We start from the raw sequence: 20384 nt of genomic DNA, 5'->3' as shown, positions 1-20384 counted from the left end.
TTTTTCATCCTCAACTTCCCTATAAATAAGTTTCTTGTTCGTAACTTCTGTTTAAAACGAAAGTCAGCGTTGTGTCATATCTTCTATCATGTTTTTCTTTGTACATAGATTAAATTATTGGCGACCATAAATGTGGATTCCTACGTAATAAATAGACCAACCAATGTATTTGTATATCTGATTTGAGGTTTTCACAACGATGAGTATGAAGATTTCTGGCTTCTGGGTTGTTGCGCTGTGTAGTCTGGTAGATGTTTACTAACGTTTCAGAGGTCATACTGCCTCCATCATCCAGCTACATCCTTGTGTACTGTTAGCATTGAAACTCAGAAATATTATTGAAAGGGTCATATATAAGACTTGGTGATGACAGATTTATTCTTACAGGTTATTGACATAGATCCATTCTGGGCTCCTCACACAGAAGAAGAGTATCTACACTACGGAGAGAAGGCAGACTCTGGAAACAGAGCTCGTCGTTACATGGATGCTGTGCGCCGTCGTAAAGGACTTGCAGTACAGGAGAAATTGGTTGAATTTGCAGAGAAACAGAGGACACTTTCAAAAAACAAATAAATTTCTTATTACGTTAGGTTGACAGGTCTACACAACAATTCTTGAATATAGTTCCAGTGTTTAAGAGTCCGCTGATTGTTTTGACTGTAATTGGAAGATGGCCAATTAAGGTCGAAACATATAGTGGATTCTTAATAAACATTGAAACTAGAATTAACACTTGTTGTGTAGACGGACTGTCAGCCTAATGTTCAATACACAACAGGATGTATCCTGTAAAACTCAAATTACTTGTTAATTGTATATAGGATTCATATTAAAGCCTGTGTGTAACCTACACCATGTGATTTCCTTGGTATTCTCCACGTATTGGAGACTTGCATATTTGCAGCTGATGATCCATAATTTTCTAACCTGAAGACAGTGACACAAACGTACAGGATTCCCTATTCGAGAAATCATATAGGACGTAAGTTTAAAGTTTCAAAAATGCAATGTTTGGAACTACTAAGTAACATTAAAAATTTAAAACGGAATAAATTTATTACATTTATTTTTAGTTGAATTACGTATGAAAATTAGGGGAAAAATTAATTTCTCTCTTAGAATGATTAAATCCTATGGCTTTTTGCAATTATGTGGTTAACTGACCGTGATTCAGGGTCCAACATGAGCAGTTGATGGTTATGCAGACTGTCAATAAATTTAATGTCTTTCCGTACCCAGTGGTTCACAGAAGCATGCCATTGAACACTGGCTTAGGACCCTAATTGTATTAGGTGAAGAGTCTTCGTTCTTATTTCCTCCATTCCACTACTACTTTCTCTTTCTTAGGTCAAAATATACAACTCAGCTATTTGTTCCCAAAATACTGTTAATCAGAGGGGTGCATCAATATTACTGCTTTCATAATTCCCGAGTAGACATTCTCGCGAAGTTCCTACTGACGACATAATTCAATTCATTGACAGATGGCACCACGCGCTAAGACAAGCGTAGCAGCCGATGATCTTCCTGCCACCTCGTGTTATTCAGCTTCCAATACGTCGGTGTTCTTGAGTGTAGGAAATGGGAGGCATGTGTCAGAGGTAATCTCCAATGGCATAACAAACTATTAGACCCTAAAAAAAGACTAAAAGATTTCAAACAACCTAACTAAACCATCTCCAAAATAACCACACCAAATTTAATGATAATTTGACGCCGTTCTCGAATTATCCCGTGGCTGAAACTGTAGTTTTTAAAGCGACCGGTAGATGGCTATCATATGAAAAGGCACAGAAAGTGTTATTTATTATATGCTAAAGCCTAGAACGCACTTCAAAAATTTACAAATTCTCTTCCCAACTTCCTGTTTTTGAAGACCCGCCACCAATGTTTTTAATAAATCACACGAAACTTCGGGTAACATATTTTTGTGTTCTGTAAAACGGGAAACGGTAGCAGCCTGATTTTAATTTCTTTCTGGTATTACAATTGATATACAGACAACTCTCGGTTTACGAACGCTCAATTAACGAACATTCGCTATAACGAACGTCGCACTTCATTCAAAATTTCTTAAATTTGCCAATAGACAGAGTTCCTTATAAAACGAAATGCCAAACGGATAGTGAACAAAAATTGGAAGATTTAAATAAATAAACTTTTAAGAAATGTATTTATTACAATAATTATCAAAAAATTATTACATGACAATTATACTGAACTGTTCTTGGATATTAAAACTAATCTAGCCAGTAAAAAACGTTGGTTTACATGCCACGCAGCTTAGAATGTTTTCTCGTGGGAAAGAAATCGGTGATTCTTCCTATTACAACATAATAGGATCATCACTTGCTTTGTCTAGGATATCTTAGACGGTCAATTGTAGTTCTGCATTTGGTGGCTTAAAATTATATTTTTAAAAATTTAAGCGATCATTGGTCTAAATCGTAATAGTAGTGCTGGTACTGATAAACCATAACGCATACATACTTTATAATAAAACGTATTGTATAGACCATTCGATGTTTAGTACATGGTTTTAATGCTTTAAAATGGCTGCTGACGTATACGATACATATCGTAAAGGCTCAGGAATGCAAGATACACATAACGAACAACGTCTCGGACCGAAACTCGTTCGTAACCCTGCAGTTGCCTGCATTGGCAATGGCATGAACTAATATAAAGATAAGTGAACTGCCACGCCATATATTTGTGTTGGTGTTCCACGTGGATACAAGAATTTCTGAAAACATGGTTGGTCACACTGACGTACAACTTATTGGTAATCTGTGGTGGACGTATGTTAATCCATGGTAGGTAATGTGTTTTTTTATCTGTGGTGTTGATTTCGTGGATAATGTGAAAATTTTAAAGATTAAATACAAATATTTTCTATCGTAGCTTGAAATAATTATTTTGGGTTTACTTTCCTCACAGAATGGACAAATTAACTTTGAATAATCAGGTAATTGTATAAACAAATGGTTTTTATCTGGAATTTTAGGTTAGACGGTTGATATTTTATTTACTTTTTATTTCTAGAGAGATACACATTCCAGAAAAATAAGGAAGGAGATGTACATGTTAATTACACATTTCTTTGTTTTAAATATCTTCTAATAACTTGTTAGTATATACCATATTGACAGGACACAGAAAGTGAATAACACTGCTAAGTCTTCCATTAGCCTCATTCTCTAGTCCATTCAACCCATTTCACATACTCTAAACCTGTTACCCTGGAATGCATTTTAATATTATCTTTGATCGTTTTGGTTAGCATTCTTTAGTAAAGTACTGTCATATTTAACTTTAGCATGATTTCAGTCAAGTATCATACATGTTTCCAGATTGTTTCAATGCGGCAAGAAGCCAGGAAAGCAAAACTTCATACAATTAGTAAATTGGTTCGTGAAGTGAGAAAATTAAGAAGCAAAAATGGTTCTGAAGATCAGAAGAAAAAGAATAACAGGAAAGCTGATAGGTTTATGGAAGAAGTACTTATTATAAAGGTTGGTATTTGTATACATTGTTCCTGCTGGAAGAGTTTCATAAAAATTATTTGCTTCATCCTGCTTCTTAGTCACAGATAAGAATAGAATAGAATATATATAGGCCCAAGCTAAGGATGCAAATGCAGTGTTAACTTCAGTGACCTGAGTGCACAGTTCAGTTTCAGATTTTGTGAAGAAAGAAGCAAAATGCCATTCTTTTTAAGCACTGTATTAAATGATTTCATGTTTTAATTGACACATATGCTGTATTATTTTGAGGCTTTTGAAAATATTAGAACTTTTAGATTCTAGCAGTAAAGTTTTCTGTTTCTGGCAAAGAAAAGTAATTGTCTTATTTTCATTTTCAGAAGCTGAAGGATGATGAAATATCAAAATTTGCTCTCTGCAATTCAAAGATGTCAAGTGAAATAATTTTTGATGTAAGTAATTTCATAAATAGACAAAACATTTTAGATGTTAGTGGAAATGTGTATATGAATTGCTAATATATGAGTAACTAGAGTGTAAAGTTAATGGCTTTCATGTAGTTCCATAGTTAACTCTTTGATGGTTACAATTGTACCAGTATCTTAGTGGCATGGGATATTAACACACCTGAATGTTTTCTAACTTTTCCTTGCCGATGACTAAGCTTCTGACATCAAGTGATGACTGATTATACAGAATATTTACTGTGTTCCTCTCTTTCCCTTGATCCCTTGAACAAATGTGGCATAAATGACAGGATTTATTATGAGAGGAATAAACTTGCTCTGGCTGTGTTTTAGGCCATTTATTCACCACTCCTCAAATGGTTAAGAATGTGTATAGCTGAACCTCTTCTCCTCATACATCTTCATATTGTAGTGCTTAAACAGAGGGACAACTTTAGATGTTTAATAATTACCAAATGCTGATTTCATTACAGCTTGCAACATCATTGAAAGATAAAGCATTAACCAGGCTTTCCAAGCAGCCAAGCATTTCCACACGTGTCAGTGAGTTTCGTATGAAGTTTCCAGCATGGGATGTTATTGTACCACAGTTACTACTGAAGTTAGGAGATAAGAAAGCAAAGAAAAAGAAGCAAAATAAATCAAAAACATGTGAAGATAAAGAGAAAGATGTGGTAAAATCCTATAAAGAGGATCAGGCTGAGCTTGTGAAAAGTTGTACCATTGATGATATTTCTGAGAAAAATCAAGCTGTAACTTCCTTAAATCCTATTACAATTCACAGTCAAGATAGACAACAAAAAATCCCTCTTACTTCAGAGAAAAAACCAAAGAACCTAAGTGAAGAACTAAGTAGAGAAAGTGTCCGTGCAGAAATAGATGATGCAGGAATCAGAAATGAAATGAAAATTGGAGAGAATAATTTAGCAGAAGTAAAGAGGTTTACTGAACATTTAAAATCAGAAAATAACATTGAAAATAATAACCTGGGTCTTGTAAATCCTACACCGGTTTCCCCAAGTGCCACAATAGTAGATCCATTCTTTGTATGTGAAGATGGTAAAACTGCATACTTAACAAGTGTAAAAGGAAATTCAGGATTTAATGAAGGGTCTGATATTTATAAGAAAGAAAATCTATCAAAACAACCAACGTGGATTAAGAATGATGAAAAGAGGTTCTTTCAAGCAGAGAGAAGGAAAAATTTGCTGGTACAAAAGCCCAAAATGCCAAACTTCAGGACATTCCAGCAGCGACCACCAGCATATAATTCTGAAAATAGAACTAAGCAATCATCATATCTGAAGCAGAAAATTAATATAGTTCATAATGAAAAGAAGCACAGCCAAACAACAGGTAATTAGCCAGTAAAGTATGTCACTATCAGAGTTTTCTAGTGTAAGATTTTTAAATCTGAGAACATGAGAAATATGTTCTGCTTCATAAATTAATGTACATACTACACGACAGATATTAATGGAATTGAGAACATATGTGTATTTTCATTAATACTTATGTGACTTCTGGCCAGAAACTGCTAATATTGAACATTCACACTAGTTCAAAATTTCTGATGATGACAGCCTTTTCAGATATTGTGTCACGTAGTCATATAGAAGACGAATGTTCCAGAGGTGTTTACTGCCTCCGTTATCAGGGCAGTCACATTATCTGAATTAAATACTGAAGTACTGCAATAGTGACTAACTTAGTTTGAAATATTTACATGTTTTAATATTTATAATGTAATTGTTTTGAACAGATTTATGGAAGCATGGACATTTTCTGTTGCAGATAATACTAGTCCAATTCATCCATCATGGGAAGCAAAGAAAAAGTTGAAGGAACAACAGTGTGCTGTGTTTGCATTCCAAGGCAAAAAGATAAAGTTTGATGATTAATTAATGAAAAATTAATGTCAAGAATGTATATGTTGTGTCTATTTTAAACCAATAAAACCACTTAGTGATACATGGTTAACTTTTGTGCCACATAAGCACATATCATAACTGTTGCATACTGTACAGTATTATCATGGCAATGGAGTCTTTATGATTATGGGTTTAATGTGAAGACTTTCTCCTCTTTTTGGGTTCTTGAAGATCACTGGATTAAAATGGATGATACTTCAATCTGGCTAGCTGGAGGGTCCTATTCTGTCTCAGGGTTAATGTGACTACGAGGAACAGTCAACATCTGAGTAGCGATGATAAAATTCAGGAAACAATTTATGTGAAATAGCAGAACTAATAAATTCATAACCTTGTCACCAAGACATGCTCTTATGAAGTTGATAGAAATTTTATTCTCTACTGTTCTGGATTCACATATGCATATCAGAATGTCCTCAGTGTATATGAGATGTGATAAATTTTCCATACATCATTATAAATGTGAAGGAATGTTTTGGATCAGAATTATCTCAAAATAACATGTTTAAATTGGTGTGGCAGATTTTGATACAATAATGTGACTCTTATACATCCAAAATGAAGTTACATAAATATACAAAGAAGATTTCCCATTAGAACACAAGGTCCCCTGACATTAGAAGCTTTCACACATTGAAAAATTCTTTTGTATGGAATTCATCAAACCTCTGTCTGCAGGCAGAGTGGAGTTTAAAAGTCAGGGTTCTATGGATATCCGTTATTGGACAAGTAAAACTGGATCCACCGATTATGGCCCCTGATCTTGTAGGGAAAGTCCAGTATGTGGACCACTCAATGAAACAAGGAAGGAAGGAGTTTCCGTTGGTCAGTACAGTCTGTGTCAGTGCAGCAGTGTGGAAGCTTGATATTGTCTTGTGTCTGTGCTGTGTTAACAACATGACACCTGTTCATTGCAGTCACCTTTCTGGTCATTGATAACATCTCGCATCACAACACTCGGACAGACAAACCACCGATGTTTACTCAAAGTAGGACAAAATGAAAGCCTGGCTATTGGAAAGAAACATCCAATGTTGTGACGTGTTGAAAGCTCAAGTGTATGACTTAATCAAATTAAATAAGTCAAAGCACAAATATTGTGTGATTCATCAGATTTTAGGAGACAAAGAACCTACTGTGTTGAGACTTCCACCATCCCATCTTAAGTTAAATACTGAACTTATTTGGGCAGATGTAAAACAATGGGTTGCAAGCAAGAACACAACATTTAAAACTAAGGATGTCGAACATCTGTGTCGCCAGAGATTCGAAGAAATTGGGCAAGAGGAATGGGATAATGTATGTCAGCATGTGGAAAAACTAGAACAAATTTATTTCGAGCAAGAAGGCATAATCAAAGACTCTATTGAACGTATCATAATTGAAGATAATGGAGTGCATAGCAGCAGTGGTACTGATGAATCGAGTGATATGTCAGAAAGCGAAGTCTGTGAGGAGTGGAAGAATTGGAAGAGGACCGAAGAGTTGTGAAGAAGGTAAAATTATCTAATACTCTCTGCAGTGTTAACTTTCTAGTGATGAGTAGTGTAGTGAAATCGACTTTCCTGTGTTACATAACGTGGTGATATTTTATTTGGAGTGTACTGTACATGGCCTGCTGCCATCACTTCCAGCAAACTTCTGGTAACTGACTCGCTCCAAGGTTCCAATTCAGAAAAGTTCAGCAGCCAAAAACGATGGAACGCAGTATACGTAACGCTCGGTTAATTTTGGCGACTTTGATATACGTTAGATTACATTACGACAGGTTGGGTTAGGTTAGTTTGTTAGATTAAGTAACGTTTTCAAAATCTTTGTCGCGTTTCGACACACTTACTTTATGTTATATACTGCACGATGTTCTAATGTATACACTTTACTTATCTACATCTTTATTCATGATGTGAATTTGTTATAATCAATCATTTGGAACGTTACATTAATGATTCATGGCAGCCTTATTTTGTGACAATAATGTTGCTGTTAATTCGCCTTTTTGTAACTACTTTCTCAACTTAATATATTGTAGGAAAGATCCTTCACCAACATCACGAAGTGTAACATTAGTTTATAATATATTTACATCAGAACGATAATATACTAAAATATATGAACTTTGGTTGTGGGCAGAGAGTACATGTAGCTAGAGAGTGTTAAATGCACAGATCACTTGAAATGACGGAGTTTCGCTGAATCGCTACTTAGGTGTAATCTGTGATTAATATGATAGCAGTGCAGTGTGTTGGTTTCAAACGTAATTCGTAGACATTGTATTTATTTAATTTTGTTAGTTTTTATTGTACTACCATAAAAGTATTCTGAAGTTATAAAGAATGACAGAAGGACAAGTGTTGTTTGTACGGGGCGGCAAGTCAAATGTATGTTTACAGTGCAGTATAACCTATACAGGCCTGCAAAATGCTGTATAATTGTAACAATGTGTTCTTTCAGTAGTAGATTATTTCATATTAGTGTGTGTTAAGGGGTTTGTAGAGCATGGCTCTCTAGTTCATTTGTGTCTAATATGTTTTTCAGGTTTTAGAAATAAGTGCTATATGAAATGTATGATTATTTAGTTTGAAGGCGAGGATGGTGACTCCACGACAGCAGAGGAAGATATCTGGGATGACACAGCTTTAGTACAGGCATATGACCGTGCTGTATCTTTGGCAAAGGAGGAAGTTGCGCGTCGTATGGGACTTGACAAGGAAAGCATATCTGGAAATGAGAGCAATGCATCCAACAGACCTAGAAGGCGGAAGAAGAAGCACAACAAAGAGGTGAACTATTAGATGGTGAACTTCTTTAACATAATATAATTGACTCTTTGATATTGTAGTAAATTAGTCAAATTATACATTTATTAATATTATATAAGTTTTGTATATTATGTACCAAATTTAAATTAATTTTATTAATCTGAGTTACAGTGCTGAGTACAGAAATATCATAAAAATGTTAAATAGTATTTGAAATACTTGTATAATGGTTTTTTGTATTCAGTAGATGACTTTATTCAGAACCTTTTTTTGGTTAGCTGCACTTCAGAAGAAAAATTATGCCTCAGTTAGTATGTAAGTTCTAAGAACAAATATGAAGCAAAGTAAAATTTATCCAACAAATTTCAGTGTAAATTTCCATGACTGCAGTAACAGTGATGATATATTTTAATGAAACAGTAAGTTTTTCATTTGCAGTGGCTGTTACAGTGGCAGGTTGGCACTCCTTGCCGTGCAGTATACAGTGGAGATGGCAGTATTTATGAAGCTACAATAGATGCCTTGTTCCATAATAAAGGGGCTTGTCGTGTCAAATACATTGGTAAGTGGAAAGTATAAGCTCCTGCTCAGATTGAAATGCGGGCTGTGGGCAGGTATATATGTGAGGCAACCTGGATGCACAGTTTCATTACATCCTTGGATGTGTATATTAGTGAGTAATTGCAGGTTATGGTAATGAGGAGGAGGTGCCATTGAAAATGCTTCAGCCATCTCTAGGACAAGCTGCACGGAAGCTTCAAGAGGCAGCAGCAGCTGCACAAGTATTGGAGGAACAACTGGTAAGATTGATGGTTTCTGTTTCTTATTTGATAGGTTGTGCAAGCTTCTGCACCTCTCCAGCCCTTTCTATCCCTCCTGTGTGTAACGTTTTCCATTTCAATGAACATAAAATCAATGTAAAATATTGGTAATATGTTATAATTTAAGAAGAGAATAATTACTTGGGATATCCAGGTGCAAAATGGCTTTGAGATGGAATGTAGTGATGGGGAGTCTACAAAGGGATCACATTTCAAACCAAAGTTTGGAGCAGTTCCCAAGTCACCTCAAGGCAGCAGAATGGAATGGAAATCTCAAACAGTACGACCTCCAGGTCCTGCCTTCTTTCCTCCTCAATTTAGGCCTCTTCATATGCCACCAATGGTAAGTAGAGACATCTTTACAGATACAATTTTTAATTATTACTGTAAGCTATAGTGGTTTTATGTAATTTCTATTGTACTGTTATATTTTTTAATAATATCACAATTAGGAAATATAACATTGCCAAATTTGACACACAGAATTAGAAGTGAATGACTGCACTCAATTTGTTTTTGGAATTAGTAAAAGAACTTATTTTGTGTGGAGTTGTATACATTTATAGTGTAGAGGATATTACTAGTGTATTTTATGGATTCCTATAACTTTCTTGCAAACCTTTTCTGTCAGGTAAATATTTGAGAGGAAACCAAAAATGAATTTAGACCCTAAAATAATGTGGGTCTCAAAACAAATTAAAGTAAATAAAGCTCTTATTAGTGCTGTATATTGAGTTTAATGGGTGTTTATTTAAGATATGTGTTAACAAGGTTGCAGTAACCCTTACAATTAATTGAAGAAAATGAAACATATATATTGTAAATTTGTTCTTTGAGTAGATTTTATGACACCTGCAGAAAAATTCATAACTCTTATTAGTAGCACAGTAGTCAGTTCAGGTTTCTCTGAAGGTATTAGAAATGGCAACATATTTAATTCTGCAAGAAGGAATGGCTTTGATGAATATGTCATGTTATGAATAGTTGTGTTAGAAATTGTGGATGATTGAAGGAAGCCTTACTTTTTAAAATAGTGTACTTTTCATCAAATAGTATATTATTTTGAGAGATTTTTATGACTGTCACTAAAATCCAGAATCCTTATTAATGGTACAATAATCAATAAAACTGCAAAATAAAAGTGTTAAACTTGTTGTAGGGTCTACCTCCAATGGTAGTTCCACCTCCTCCTCCACCCCATTTGACAGGCAGTTTTCCAGAGGAGGATGCAGAGGCTCTGTCTGCAATGCTGATGTCATGGTACATGAGTGGTTTTCATACAGGTGAGAAAATTTTTGAATTAAGTGTAGCTAAACTTGCATATAGGCAAGTGTACAGTAACAATGAATTTGGACTTGGTCGTGTGGGAAGGACAGTATTTCTCGAGATCGACGTACCTCATTATACATGAACGTGTTGTAGCAATATCATGTTCTAAGACTTTACTGTGATGCCTTTACAAGTCTTGTTCATATCTATAAATTGATAAAAATGTATTTCCTAGGTACTACAGAACATTGGGCAATGTAACTAGAATTTGTTGAGTTGCTACTGTGGTGCGTAAAGTTAGTTTATATGTTGACACATACTGAACAAAATGTCGTACCAGTAATAAAATGTTGTTGCTATATGCAAACACTTTAACATTGTTCAAAAGAAACATAATAGGCTGCATCAAGGCAAAAAGGAGGTATTTAGATGTTGGCTGAAAGAAAACTTTCATATATCTGTTAAATGTTTCATAAATATGTAATTCAGTTTACCCCTTTGAAGCCGGTACTTGTGGGTTATCGGGACACATTGCTTTAAAAATAGGTTAGGTTAATGTGTGTGGATAAATGACATTTACTTGAAAGTTGTATTTTATTTCAATAAATGACAAATTATTATATATTATTTGGATATGTATGAGATGTTAATAGTTGTTACTACCTGTCTCCGGAGGCCAAAAACAGCAATAAATAACTGAACGAACTAGAGATAACAACAGCCGAGTATACGGGTATACTGATATGCATGCGCAGTTTTCCGTGCCAATCTTATGTTCTATAATATTTATATTCTTATCTAATCAATATTATCACTATATACAGATTATTATAAACAAAGCAAATCAAATTTATTCTTGAAAGAAAATGTTAATATATAAATGGGTAATACCAATATTTTTTACCTTAACCATGCTTGAACAGTAAATTGTAATAGTACATTATACCACATGTCCTGTTTGCAGTAGGTCTTGAGCTTTTAAGTGATGACCGTATGTTTCTTACAACTTGTGATTACTCTGTATTTTATATTTGTTATTTTGTAGGTTATTATCAAGGTTTGAAGCAAGCAAAGAAATTCTCTCCTACTGGTGGTAATTTCAGCAGAAGTTCTTCCAGAAAAAAGTGAAATAATTAATATTCTTCATGGTAAATTTTGTTTATTTTGTTCTTATGTCCTACTACACTTAATCTGAAATAGGTGTAAAGGTTTTTAACACAAGATGTATGGTATGTGTTATGATTCAAACTGATGGATTTTATTTCAAAATAAATTGATATACCACACTTGAGAAATTCCACAAAACTGAGTTTTCCAAAGGCAATTAAGTAATGTTACAGAACAAGACTGATGTATTTTCTCACAGAGGTGTTTAAATGTTTGTGGTTTAAATAATAAAGAACATAAATGTAATTAATTTTACATATGAAGTTTCACATCTTAGTCTATTTTTCCAGAAATGGCCAGTAATTTAAATACATTTGAATGAAGCATTGCATAAAGGCTACATACTCTTTTGTTGTGAAGGATTAGCAAACTTAAAACATGAACACAAATTTCAAATTTGGAAGCATACATGCAGTCTAAAATATAAAATCATGCATACAAACAAAACTGTTTACACGTTAAAAACACTTTGTGTATGCATGATTTTATATTTTAGATAAAGTATTCAACATTGCACAGTATGCAATATTTTAAGATACATGCAGTGTTTGAAATTTTTAGTTCAGCTAAGTTATTTAAAATATAATAAAAGTAGTTGTATATATTTTTTAGGTAAGATTTTTCTCATAATGCAGTGAAGCTTTAATTTTATGATGGCCAATGTTTTTTTTTGTGTTTGTATTAATACATTTTTATTCCTTCCCATTGAAATTCCTTTAAGCATGGCCTGTAATTTCCATTGAGTTTATTTGTGTCATTACATTCTACATACACAGTATTGTGTTGTGATTAAACATCATATATTGATCAGTATTGCCAGTTTAGTTTTGGAATTTAATGTTAAGAGAAATTCTATTAAAAATTTATTGAAGTATCAGTTCACATTGTTGACATTGAAAAACAATTTTATTGTAATGTATTGATTGGTAACATTTTCTTTTCTTTAATGTGTAATATAGTTTTCTGCATTCTGTTTAAGATTCAAACACTTTTATTATATATTTTCACTAGCCTTTCTTTATGCAACAGCAAACACATTGCAGTAAACATTCCATCCCTCTCTTCAAGTTTGTGCAGGAGGGTAGAAAAAATCTTCATCCATGAAGAAGATTGAAGACATGGAAGAGGAATGATTTGTACATGGTTTGGGCAAGACCATATAAAAAGTCAGATGAATTTCATACTGTCCCAGTTTCAAAATGTGAGTTGTTGATTTGTTATCTTGGTTTCGAATCCTTTTTATTTTTAATTATTGAATGTGTTCCTGTGGGTACTAAAATATTAAAAAGTTGAAAATACAGGAGGGAAAATCAGTTGGTGATGAAGAACACATTACCCACAAACTATAATACTGATATAAGAAGCTTGGTGGTTGGGCTTGGGCTAACAGCACCTGATCATGAAAGATTACCATGTTACAGAATGTTACATAGGGTCCCTGATTCATATGAGAAAGGCATTGACAAAACATTTATTATGATATAAATTTGTCAGTCCTTTGGATAACCATAATCATACTTATGTATACAAAATTTTTATTACTAATATTAAAATGTAGTACAATAGTAGCAACTTGTTGTATAACACAAGTGTTAAACTGGTTTAATTTGCAGTTTCATAGTATGTATCTAGAATGAATACTGTCATTCATTAGTCATCCCTTCATTTTTTGGGTGAATATTATCAAAATAGATAAATATGAGTACCAACTTCACACAGGACAAAATCACATTTGATTAAAATATTTTAAGTGGAGCCAAATGCACATTGCCACTTCTGGTAACGTGCTGCAAGATGGAGAGCCGAGGGTTTTGTGCTTTTCAGAGCATTTTGTAGATCTTCAGTAGTAATGATTTTCAGCTTCAAATTTGGCAGATTTTCATCTACAGAAATTAAGAATGAAGCATGAATACATGTAACATTTCTATTCTAACAGAATTCTTGTGATATTTGCTGATTTATTTACATATTATCACTATCATTATTTCTTCAAAGTTAGCTTTAACACATTTTAATAACATTCCAAATGACTGTGAATCATCCTTTGACATGCCATGAAGACAGAGGACTGACTTAACACTGAATATTACATTCATTTAAATATGAACTCGGGTCACTGAAAGTTGTGAATGAACGTACTTACCATTTTGGCATGTTTCGAGAACAGAGAAAGCTTCCCGCATTGCATTCATGGCTGCTTCCTTACAAACCAACCTGATATCTGAACCTGAATAGCCAGCTGATGCCTGTACAATGATAGCATTGATCTCAAACAGTGGACATAAAAGTGAAATGGCAATTTGGTCTCATACAGACCTGTGCAAAAGGTAGTTTTGGCTCAACTTTCTATTTGAATGTTTTTTGGACCTTTTTAGATAGTTGTATGACTGTCCATTTCAAAACTTTGTTTAAAGCAGTCTGTCATCAGTTTATCTTGGACATGCATATGTCCCGTTACCTGTTATCCACTTATAAAAGAGGAACGTGACATTTTGATTGATTCTCGGCTCATTTAATGATACTTCCATCTGCATAGGTTGTATGGCATTAAATGGCAGAATGTGAATAATGAAGGCATGGGAAAGTAATTATTGTGGTCTGTTTTAAGGTGCTATCTCAGAATTTACCTGGAGGAACAACATTTGGTATACAACTTTTTGTCAAGTATATTAGGATGGTGAAATCTAGGAAGCTCTGATGGGCTGGACATTAACACATGGGGGGGGGGGGGGGGGAACAGGTGAATACAGATTTTTGGTGGGGAATCCTGGAAAACGACCACTGGACTTATCAAGAAGGAGATGGGAGGATAATATCAAAATGGATCTTGGGGAGGTGGGCTGTGAGGATGGTAAATGGATGGAGTTAGCTCAGGATTGAGTCCAGTGGTGGGCTTTGATGTTGTCGGTGTTTGACCTGTGGGTTCTGCTACCAGGGAGTTAGTTTATATTAAAAATATTACCATCTTCATTGCACAGGATGCTATAAATCAGTAAGACATATTTTACCTTTAACTTTTAAGATTTTTATTCTGAGTAGTCTTAGTTTGTGAAGAGCCGGGTTAGCTCAGTCAATATAGTGACTGACTATGGACTGAAAGGTCAGGGTTCAATCCCCAATAGAGGCAGAGGTTTCTTCCTCTAGCCTCTGTGTTCAGACTGGCACTGGGGCCTAACCAGCCTCCTATCTAATGGGTACCGGGGTAAAGCGTGGCCAGGGTGTGACACTGGCCACTCACCCTCATCTAGTGCCAAGGTTAAGAGTGAGAAGGAGCCATACTTCTCTCCCTCCAAAACACCTGCATGGCTTATAGTGGGGTAGCTTTACTTTACTTATTTTCTGACATTCACAGTTTATGTATAAATATACGATTGATATGCTGTCTTATTCGCATTATCTGCTTGTGTCATCTTAACTTGGCCATCAATTACCAGAATAACTATATATGTCATATTGGAACATACATGTGCCAGCAACCCATAGTTCAGTTCACACAACAGCGTTGGCATTTGTATAACTACAGGCGGCAAGTAGTGTTGAAACATTGATTGACGGGCTTCTGTGTTTGGTAAATCTACTAGAATTCTCTTCTCAAAGCGTCGTAAGATTGCTGCATCCAGTTCCCTACAAAAAGCAGAAAGGACTTGTTACAGTACAGATTGTATAGTAATGTATCAGCGAAAAGAAGAAAATGTTAAGATTGTTTGCCAGTTAGTAGCCTGTGTAGACATCAAGTATATTAAATGTGCTCTGGCATTCTAAGCATTGATTTCTTTTTCAATTTATAAGCCACACCCCATTTTACAGGTTTTAGTTTATGTGTTTGGGCTAAATTGCATTGAGGTGTTAAAAATTACGAATTTGGTTATGCTTGCACTTTATGATGTACGTTTGTAATGTTTATATTGATGGCAATATAAAATTTGCATAACAATTTAAAGAGTAATCATAATGGTTGACAGGTAATCAGATCAGAAGATTATTTCAGAAAGGTTGAACTATGCAAAATTACAAGTACAAAACCAAAGGGCTTGGGCATTTCTAGCCATCACTAAGAGTCAAAATAGTGTTAAATATAATAAATTCTGGACCATGTCAACAGTTAAATACCTGAATATGGATAGATCTCTACAGTTTTAACTATTATATCGTGAAATAAAGTGACTTAATGTATAGAAGGGTACATGAATCACCATACACCATACTTGCCATGGCAGGTTGGATGTAGCTAGTAGGAAAACTCTGTCTGAACTATGTGCTAACCCATCAAGTTGAATCAGGAGTTCAGCCTTGAGGCGTCTGGACCCCTCATGTTCACCTGAGGCATCTCGGTGAGATGCAAGAGCATCCAGTTCATCCAAAAATATTGTGGATGGAGCATGATATCTGGCCAGTTCAAACATCACCTGGATCATATTAAAAGAGTTTTATGTGCAGTTTTGGGAAATGTGTGAATACATGACTGTTTATGAATGCAGTGTTTATAATTTAGCCCAGTGGCCCCCTGATTTTTTCTTTCTGCATTTCAGCACACAATATTCTTAGTAAGTGTTGAATGGTTCTGCCTACACATCCCTTATTTTTTCTTTATATAGAAGCATAAGTAAAAGATAATTTATATTGCTGTCATACAATTACAAGCGTAGTTCTTTTTCCCTGTAATGGAATGGAGTTCATAGAGACATTTTTAATAATTTTGTTGTGTCAGAAAATAAAATTGGTACACAATTTATTGGACATGATGAGCTTATGAGTTTTACAGTATGAAATGTTGACTGTACTTGGAGTTCAGAATATATATGAATGAAGCATACATCCAATCTGTCTAGGTTAAATTCATGTTGTACATTTTTAATTTATATTCCCTTAAAACAAGGAATGATGTATCCATGTTACTTTATGTTTCCTGCCTGAGATATATATGGAATACAGAATACTAAGGAGGGATTGAAATTGAGTATACAAAATCAGTTTGTGCTAAAGATTAATATTAGGCAAGAACTTGAATAACATGAAGTAAATGATGTAGATGTTCATGTACCATGTACACAAAGTGCATAAAATATATGAACATCTTTAGCCAGTAGTGATTTACTTGTAATAGTTAATGTCATTCTATTCTTACTCTCACTAGTTTCTCTGAATCCCCTCTCCACTTGCTTATGATAGAACTTGCTGATATGTTGAAAAATGTTGTCTTGCATTCAGTGGCAACAGCTTTAGCCAACAGTGTTTTACCTGAAATAATTCAAATAAATTCTGAAAACTATAGCAAGGCAACATATTGTACAGCAGTTTCCTTTTGTGAACAATTGATAAACAGTATTATTCATCAAAGTGAATCCAGTGTGCACCTGATAACACATCTTATGCACAACATTCACCACATACACACAGTAGAGGCTGATGCTTTAAATGCTGTTCATCATAATAATATTGTACTATATTGGCAACACATGGGGCATTAAACTGTAATTGTAAGCTATAATATTTTATTGAGAATATTGAGAGACTGCTTTATACAAATTTACGAGCTTCCAAGTTCTTTAGTTTCTTTGTATTCAATAGTAAACATTCAGAGGAACTTAACCCAACATTTTTCAGTTAATATCTTTCTTATATTTTCAAAACGTAATTCTAACCTTTTACTAGAAGCTGTAGCCTGTGATCTCCACTATTACAGATGTAGAGGAATTCTGAACTATTTACAGTAGTGTCACTTTGCGGAATGTATGAACATTTTTTTATTACACCTCATATATTTCTTTCATAATTTTCAGTATGGTGGGAAAAAAGTAGATAAAGGAATATACCTACCAGTGCCAGGTGGTCCATACAGAAGGAGACCTTTCCATGGTGCTAGGACACCAGAGAATAACTCAGGATATTTAGTTGGGTAGACCACAGCTTCTTTGAGTAGGCGTTTAGCTTCTTCCAGTCCCATGATATCCTTCCAGTGCACATTGAGATCTGTTGCACATATTTCCTGTAGATAATATGGCCGTTACTCTCTGATAAGAGATGATTACTGAAACTGTAATCACTGGAGACACCAAATATGATAATTGTGCAACATTTACCTTTGAAATTACTTCAGCAAATTCTTTCCATTCAGTGCTATATGTAACACATCCTGACAGGGGCTTCAGTAGTTTTTCAGAACTTTTACTCTGTACATTATTTTGTGCGCTATTAACCTGTATATTTGTGAATCCTTCAGGTGTTAAAGGCAATACCATTAGATTCAAGTCTGATAAAGAATTGTTACTCTTGAAAGTTTTCTGTACACTAATACTTGAAGCTTTCCCAGAAGACTTTGGAACATGTAATTTATTTTCTCTCTGGTTTTCATTTTGAAGATTGGTTGTACGGGGTTTTGTAGTATCTTGAATTTCATTCTCTAGATTGGGCATCTTCTTTAGTATATTCCTTCTGTTTTCTTCAACAGTTACTTTCTTACATATTTTGGGATACTTTTGGAAACGTACATAATAATAAGTTTCAAAATCCTGAACTATGGTCCCCAAATCAATATTATCACACACCTGGTACTGGTTTGTAAGGTGTGCTTCATTGCTAAAGCTCTGGGCAGTGTCAAGGTACCTGGACAGAGACATATTCAATGAAGACCAAGTGCATTAAATAAGTAGGTGTAGAAATGACCTTCGGTTGGCAGAAGAATATGTAAACAAATAGCTAAGTGTGTCCCAACTTTTTAACTAACTGATAATAAACATTGACATTTCAAGATTTACTAATATCAGCATCTGCCATGAAACAAGATCTTGAGCCAGTTCAAACTACCTCTTATCTCTTTAATCTGTTTTCCTAATATCTGTCACTATATTATCTTCCCACATCCTTTGTGACCATTTTCTGAGAATGTTGATTTTAGTCTACTGCGATCTCTGGTGATTCAGTAAAAGTAATTTCAAAATACAAAGCTGTATATATCACCTAATTAGAAATGTAAATTGTATAAAATGTCATTAAATTCTATAATTTAGTTACCCTTCATCCTTGAGGTATTGCAGAACAAGATATAGCAGCTGTCTTTTCTTTTCTAAAGCTTTCTTTTCCTCCTGAAAATATACAACGTACTGTATTTAAAAGAGTTAATTGGTTAATGGGGTTAAAGGTAATTCATCTGTAATAGTTATTCATGACTGTCAGCACTTTAAACAAAACAATCGAAAACTTATAACCAAAATGAGATATGAGCCAAGTGACATTGGCACCACACCGTGACAAAGTTGCCAGAGTCTTATTTATGAGAATGTTTTATATCATAGAAGTAAGGTTCATACTAAGGTAGGAGACTCATTCTGTGGAATATTCAGGCCTTTATTTCCAATAAAGAACCTAAGATATTAACATGTATTCTAGTAAAATAGAAAACTACTGGGAGAAATGGGGAATATTTAATGTAATTTGATGATTAAAATTGAGAACTGTAGGCCTATTCATACATTGCCTATACACATCTTATTTCCTTGAAAGTTGTTTATCAAAAAGTGCTTTGCCACCCATAAAAAAGTTTTGTGAATGATCCATGCATTTTTCTTGGTATGTTTTTATGTTTATTGAAAGTGGTTGGAAACAGGTGTTGAGGAGAATATCTGTACCTGGGAGGGATGAAGTGAAAACAAGACTTGAGAAAACTGCATAGCTAACACTAAGGGAGATATATGTATACAATAATTTGGTTGGAAATCTTGGACAGAAGTGACCTCTTAGGCACAGATGTGAAGATATTCAAATGAAGTTTAGGGAAATATGGATGTGGATTGGATTAATCTAACTAAGGGTAGGGACCAGTGGTAGGCTCCTCTGAACATAGTAACAAGCCTTCAGATACTAGACAGATAATTGCTGGCAAAGTGACTGTTGGCTTCTCTAGTAGGATTCTGCTCCATGGTCATGTTTTCTTTTCCCGGATTCTTTGGATATTGTGTGCTAAATAGATGGGAAGTATGTGTCTGAAAAATTTATACTTACACTTTCCCGTACTTGATGAGCAATTTTTAAACTAGAATAACTAATTTCAAACGCCATTGATAATTTCCACTAGCAATATTTGTCTTGTTTAATCAGTGTTACTATGGAAACAAATAATTCAATATTTAAAGAGTGTATATTCTCAGGGAAAACAACAGACGTCTTTGTTAATTAAAGTGTAAATTGAAAATCTAAAATGGAACGTAGCTTGTGAGGTAATAGTTCTGTTAAAGTTTTTTCCTTGTAAGAACGATTTGTTTAAATATACCTAGCTACGCTACCACCAAATCTGAACGTTTCTGTCGCAGTGAATTCATTGTTTTTTTTTTTTAAACCCTATAGAGATTTATTGGAATTTATCGTTAATAACATCGCCTTCTTACAATATCTAAAATCTATCTTGGACAATCAAGTGGCGCCACGAGTGCGTTGGAACTCTGTTTTTGGAACTTAATCGCTCATCTCACCGATTACTTTTTGCAGT

The 20384-nt window shown here is 34.3% G+C and overlaps 4 protein-coding genes across 10 annotated transcripts in view; 3 read left to right on the top strand and 1 right to left on the bottom strand.

Moving 5' to 3' along the window:
* The window catches only part of LOC110840354 (elongation factor-like GTPase 1), a 138554-nt gene extending 137701 nt beyond the window's left edge, over positions 1 to 853 (top strand). For all 4 annotated transcript variants that reach the window (XM_022085319.2, XM_022085320.2, XM_022085316.2 and 1 more), the window contains exon 18: positions 388 to 853. In XM_022085319.2, coding sequence (XP_021941011.2) covers positions 388 to 576 — 189 coding nt within the window. In that variant the 3' untranslated portion in view covers positions 577 to 853. The remainder of the gene's footprint in view (positions 1 to 387) is intronic.
* Positions 854 to 1142: 289 nt separating this feature from the next.
* Positions 1143 to 5926, top strand: Rlb1 (lysine-rich basic protein Rlb1). Of its 2 annotated transcripts, none has more exons than XM_022085333.2 (5): positions 1143 to 1604; positions 3357 to 3518; positions 3869 to 3940; positions 4429 to 5311; positions 5750 to 5926. In XM_022085333.2, the coding sequence occupies exons 1-5, from the start codon at positions 1488 to 1490 to the stop codon at positions 5854 to 5856; spliced, it is 1341 nt and encodes a 446-aa protein (XP_021941025.2). In that variant the 5' UTR covers positions 1143 to 1487; the 3' UTR covers positions 5857 to 5926. The 2 variants fall into 2 exon arrangements, with proteins under 2 accessions (XP_021941025.2, XP_021941026.2); XM_022085334.2 differs by lacking the exon at positions 1143 to 1604 and adding an exon at positions 2802 to 2971.
* Positions 5927 to 6572: 646 nt separating this feature from the next.
* Positions 6573 to 18650, top strand: Smn (survival motor neuron). Of its 3 annotated transcripts, XR_015534103.1 has the most exons (9): positions 8054 to 8264; positions 8463 to 8666; positions 9084 to 9207; positions 9333 to 9445; positions 9621 to 9809; positions 10626 to 10749; positions 11781 to 11883; positions 12932 to 13103; positions 17683 to 18650. XR_015534103.1 is itself a non-coding variant. In XM_087344936.1 (7 exons), the coding sequence occupies exons 2-7, from the start codon at positions 8580 to 8582 to the stop codon at positions 11861 to 11863; spliced, it is 720 nt and encodes a 239-aa protein (XP_087201062.1). In that variant the 5' UTR covers positions 6573 to 7382; positions 8463 to 8579; the 3' UTR covers positions 11864 to 12157. The 3 variants fall into 3 exon arrangements, 2 of the variants coding, with proteins under 2 accessions (XP_087201062.1, XP_021941028.2); XM_087344936.1 differs by lacking the exons at positions 8054 to 8264; positions 12932 to 13103; positions 17683 to 18650 and adding an exon at positions 6573 to 7382 and having other exon boundaries at positions 11781 to 12157; XM_022085336.2 differs by lacking the exons at positions 12932 to 13103; positions 17683 to 18650 and having other exon boundaries at positions 11781 to 12157.
* On the bottom strand, positions 13360 to 20346 carry LOC110840358 (katanin p60 ATPase-containing subunit A-like 2). Its single transcript, XM_022085329.2, has 9 exons — positions 19901 to 20346; positions 18914 to 18984; positions 17983 to 18505; positions 17720 to 17888; positions 17028 to 17140; positions 16112 to 16308; positions 15367 to 15526; positions 14046 to 14148; positions 13360 to 13785 (listed from the first exon to the last, which is right to left on the bottom strand). The coding sequence occupies exons 1-9, from the start codon at positions 19955 to 19957 to the stop codon at positions 13649 to 13651; spliced, it is 1530 nt and encodes a 509-aa protein (XP_021941021.1). The 5' UTR covers positions 19958 to 20346; the 3' UTR covers positions 13360 to 13648.
* Positions 20347 to 20384: the final 38 nt, after the last annotated feature.

The sequence above is a fragment of the Zootermopsis nevadensis genome, unplaced genomic scaffold, assembly GCF_977971745.1.
Source record: "Zootermopsis nevadensis isolate Lab colony 2312 unplaced genomic scaffold, Znev_1.0 Znev_ptg000008l, whole genome shotgun sequence".
Classification (NCBI taxonomy): Eukaryota; Metazoa; Arthropoda; class Insecta; order Blattodea; family Termopsidae; genus Zootermopsis; species Zootermopsis nevadensis.
The sequence above is the reverse complement of the archived record's forward strand: the minus strand, read 5'-3'. Positions and strand labels throughout refer to the sequence as shown.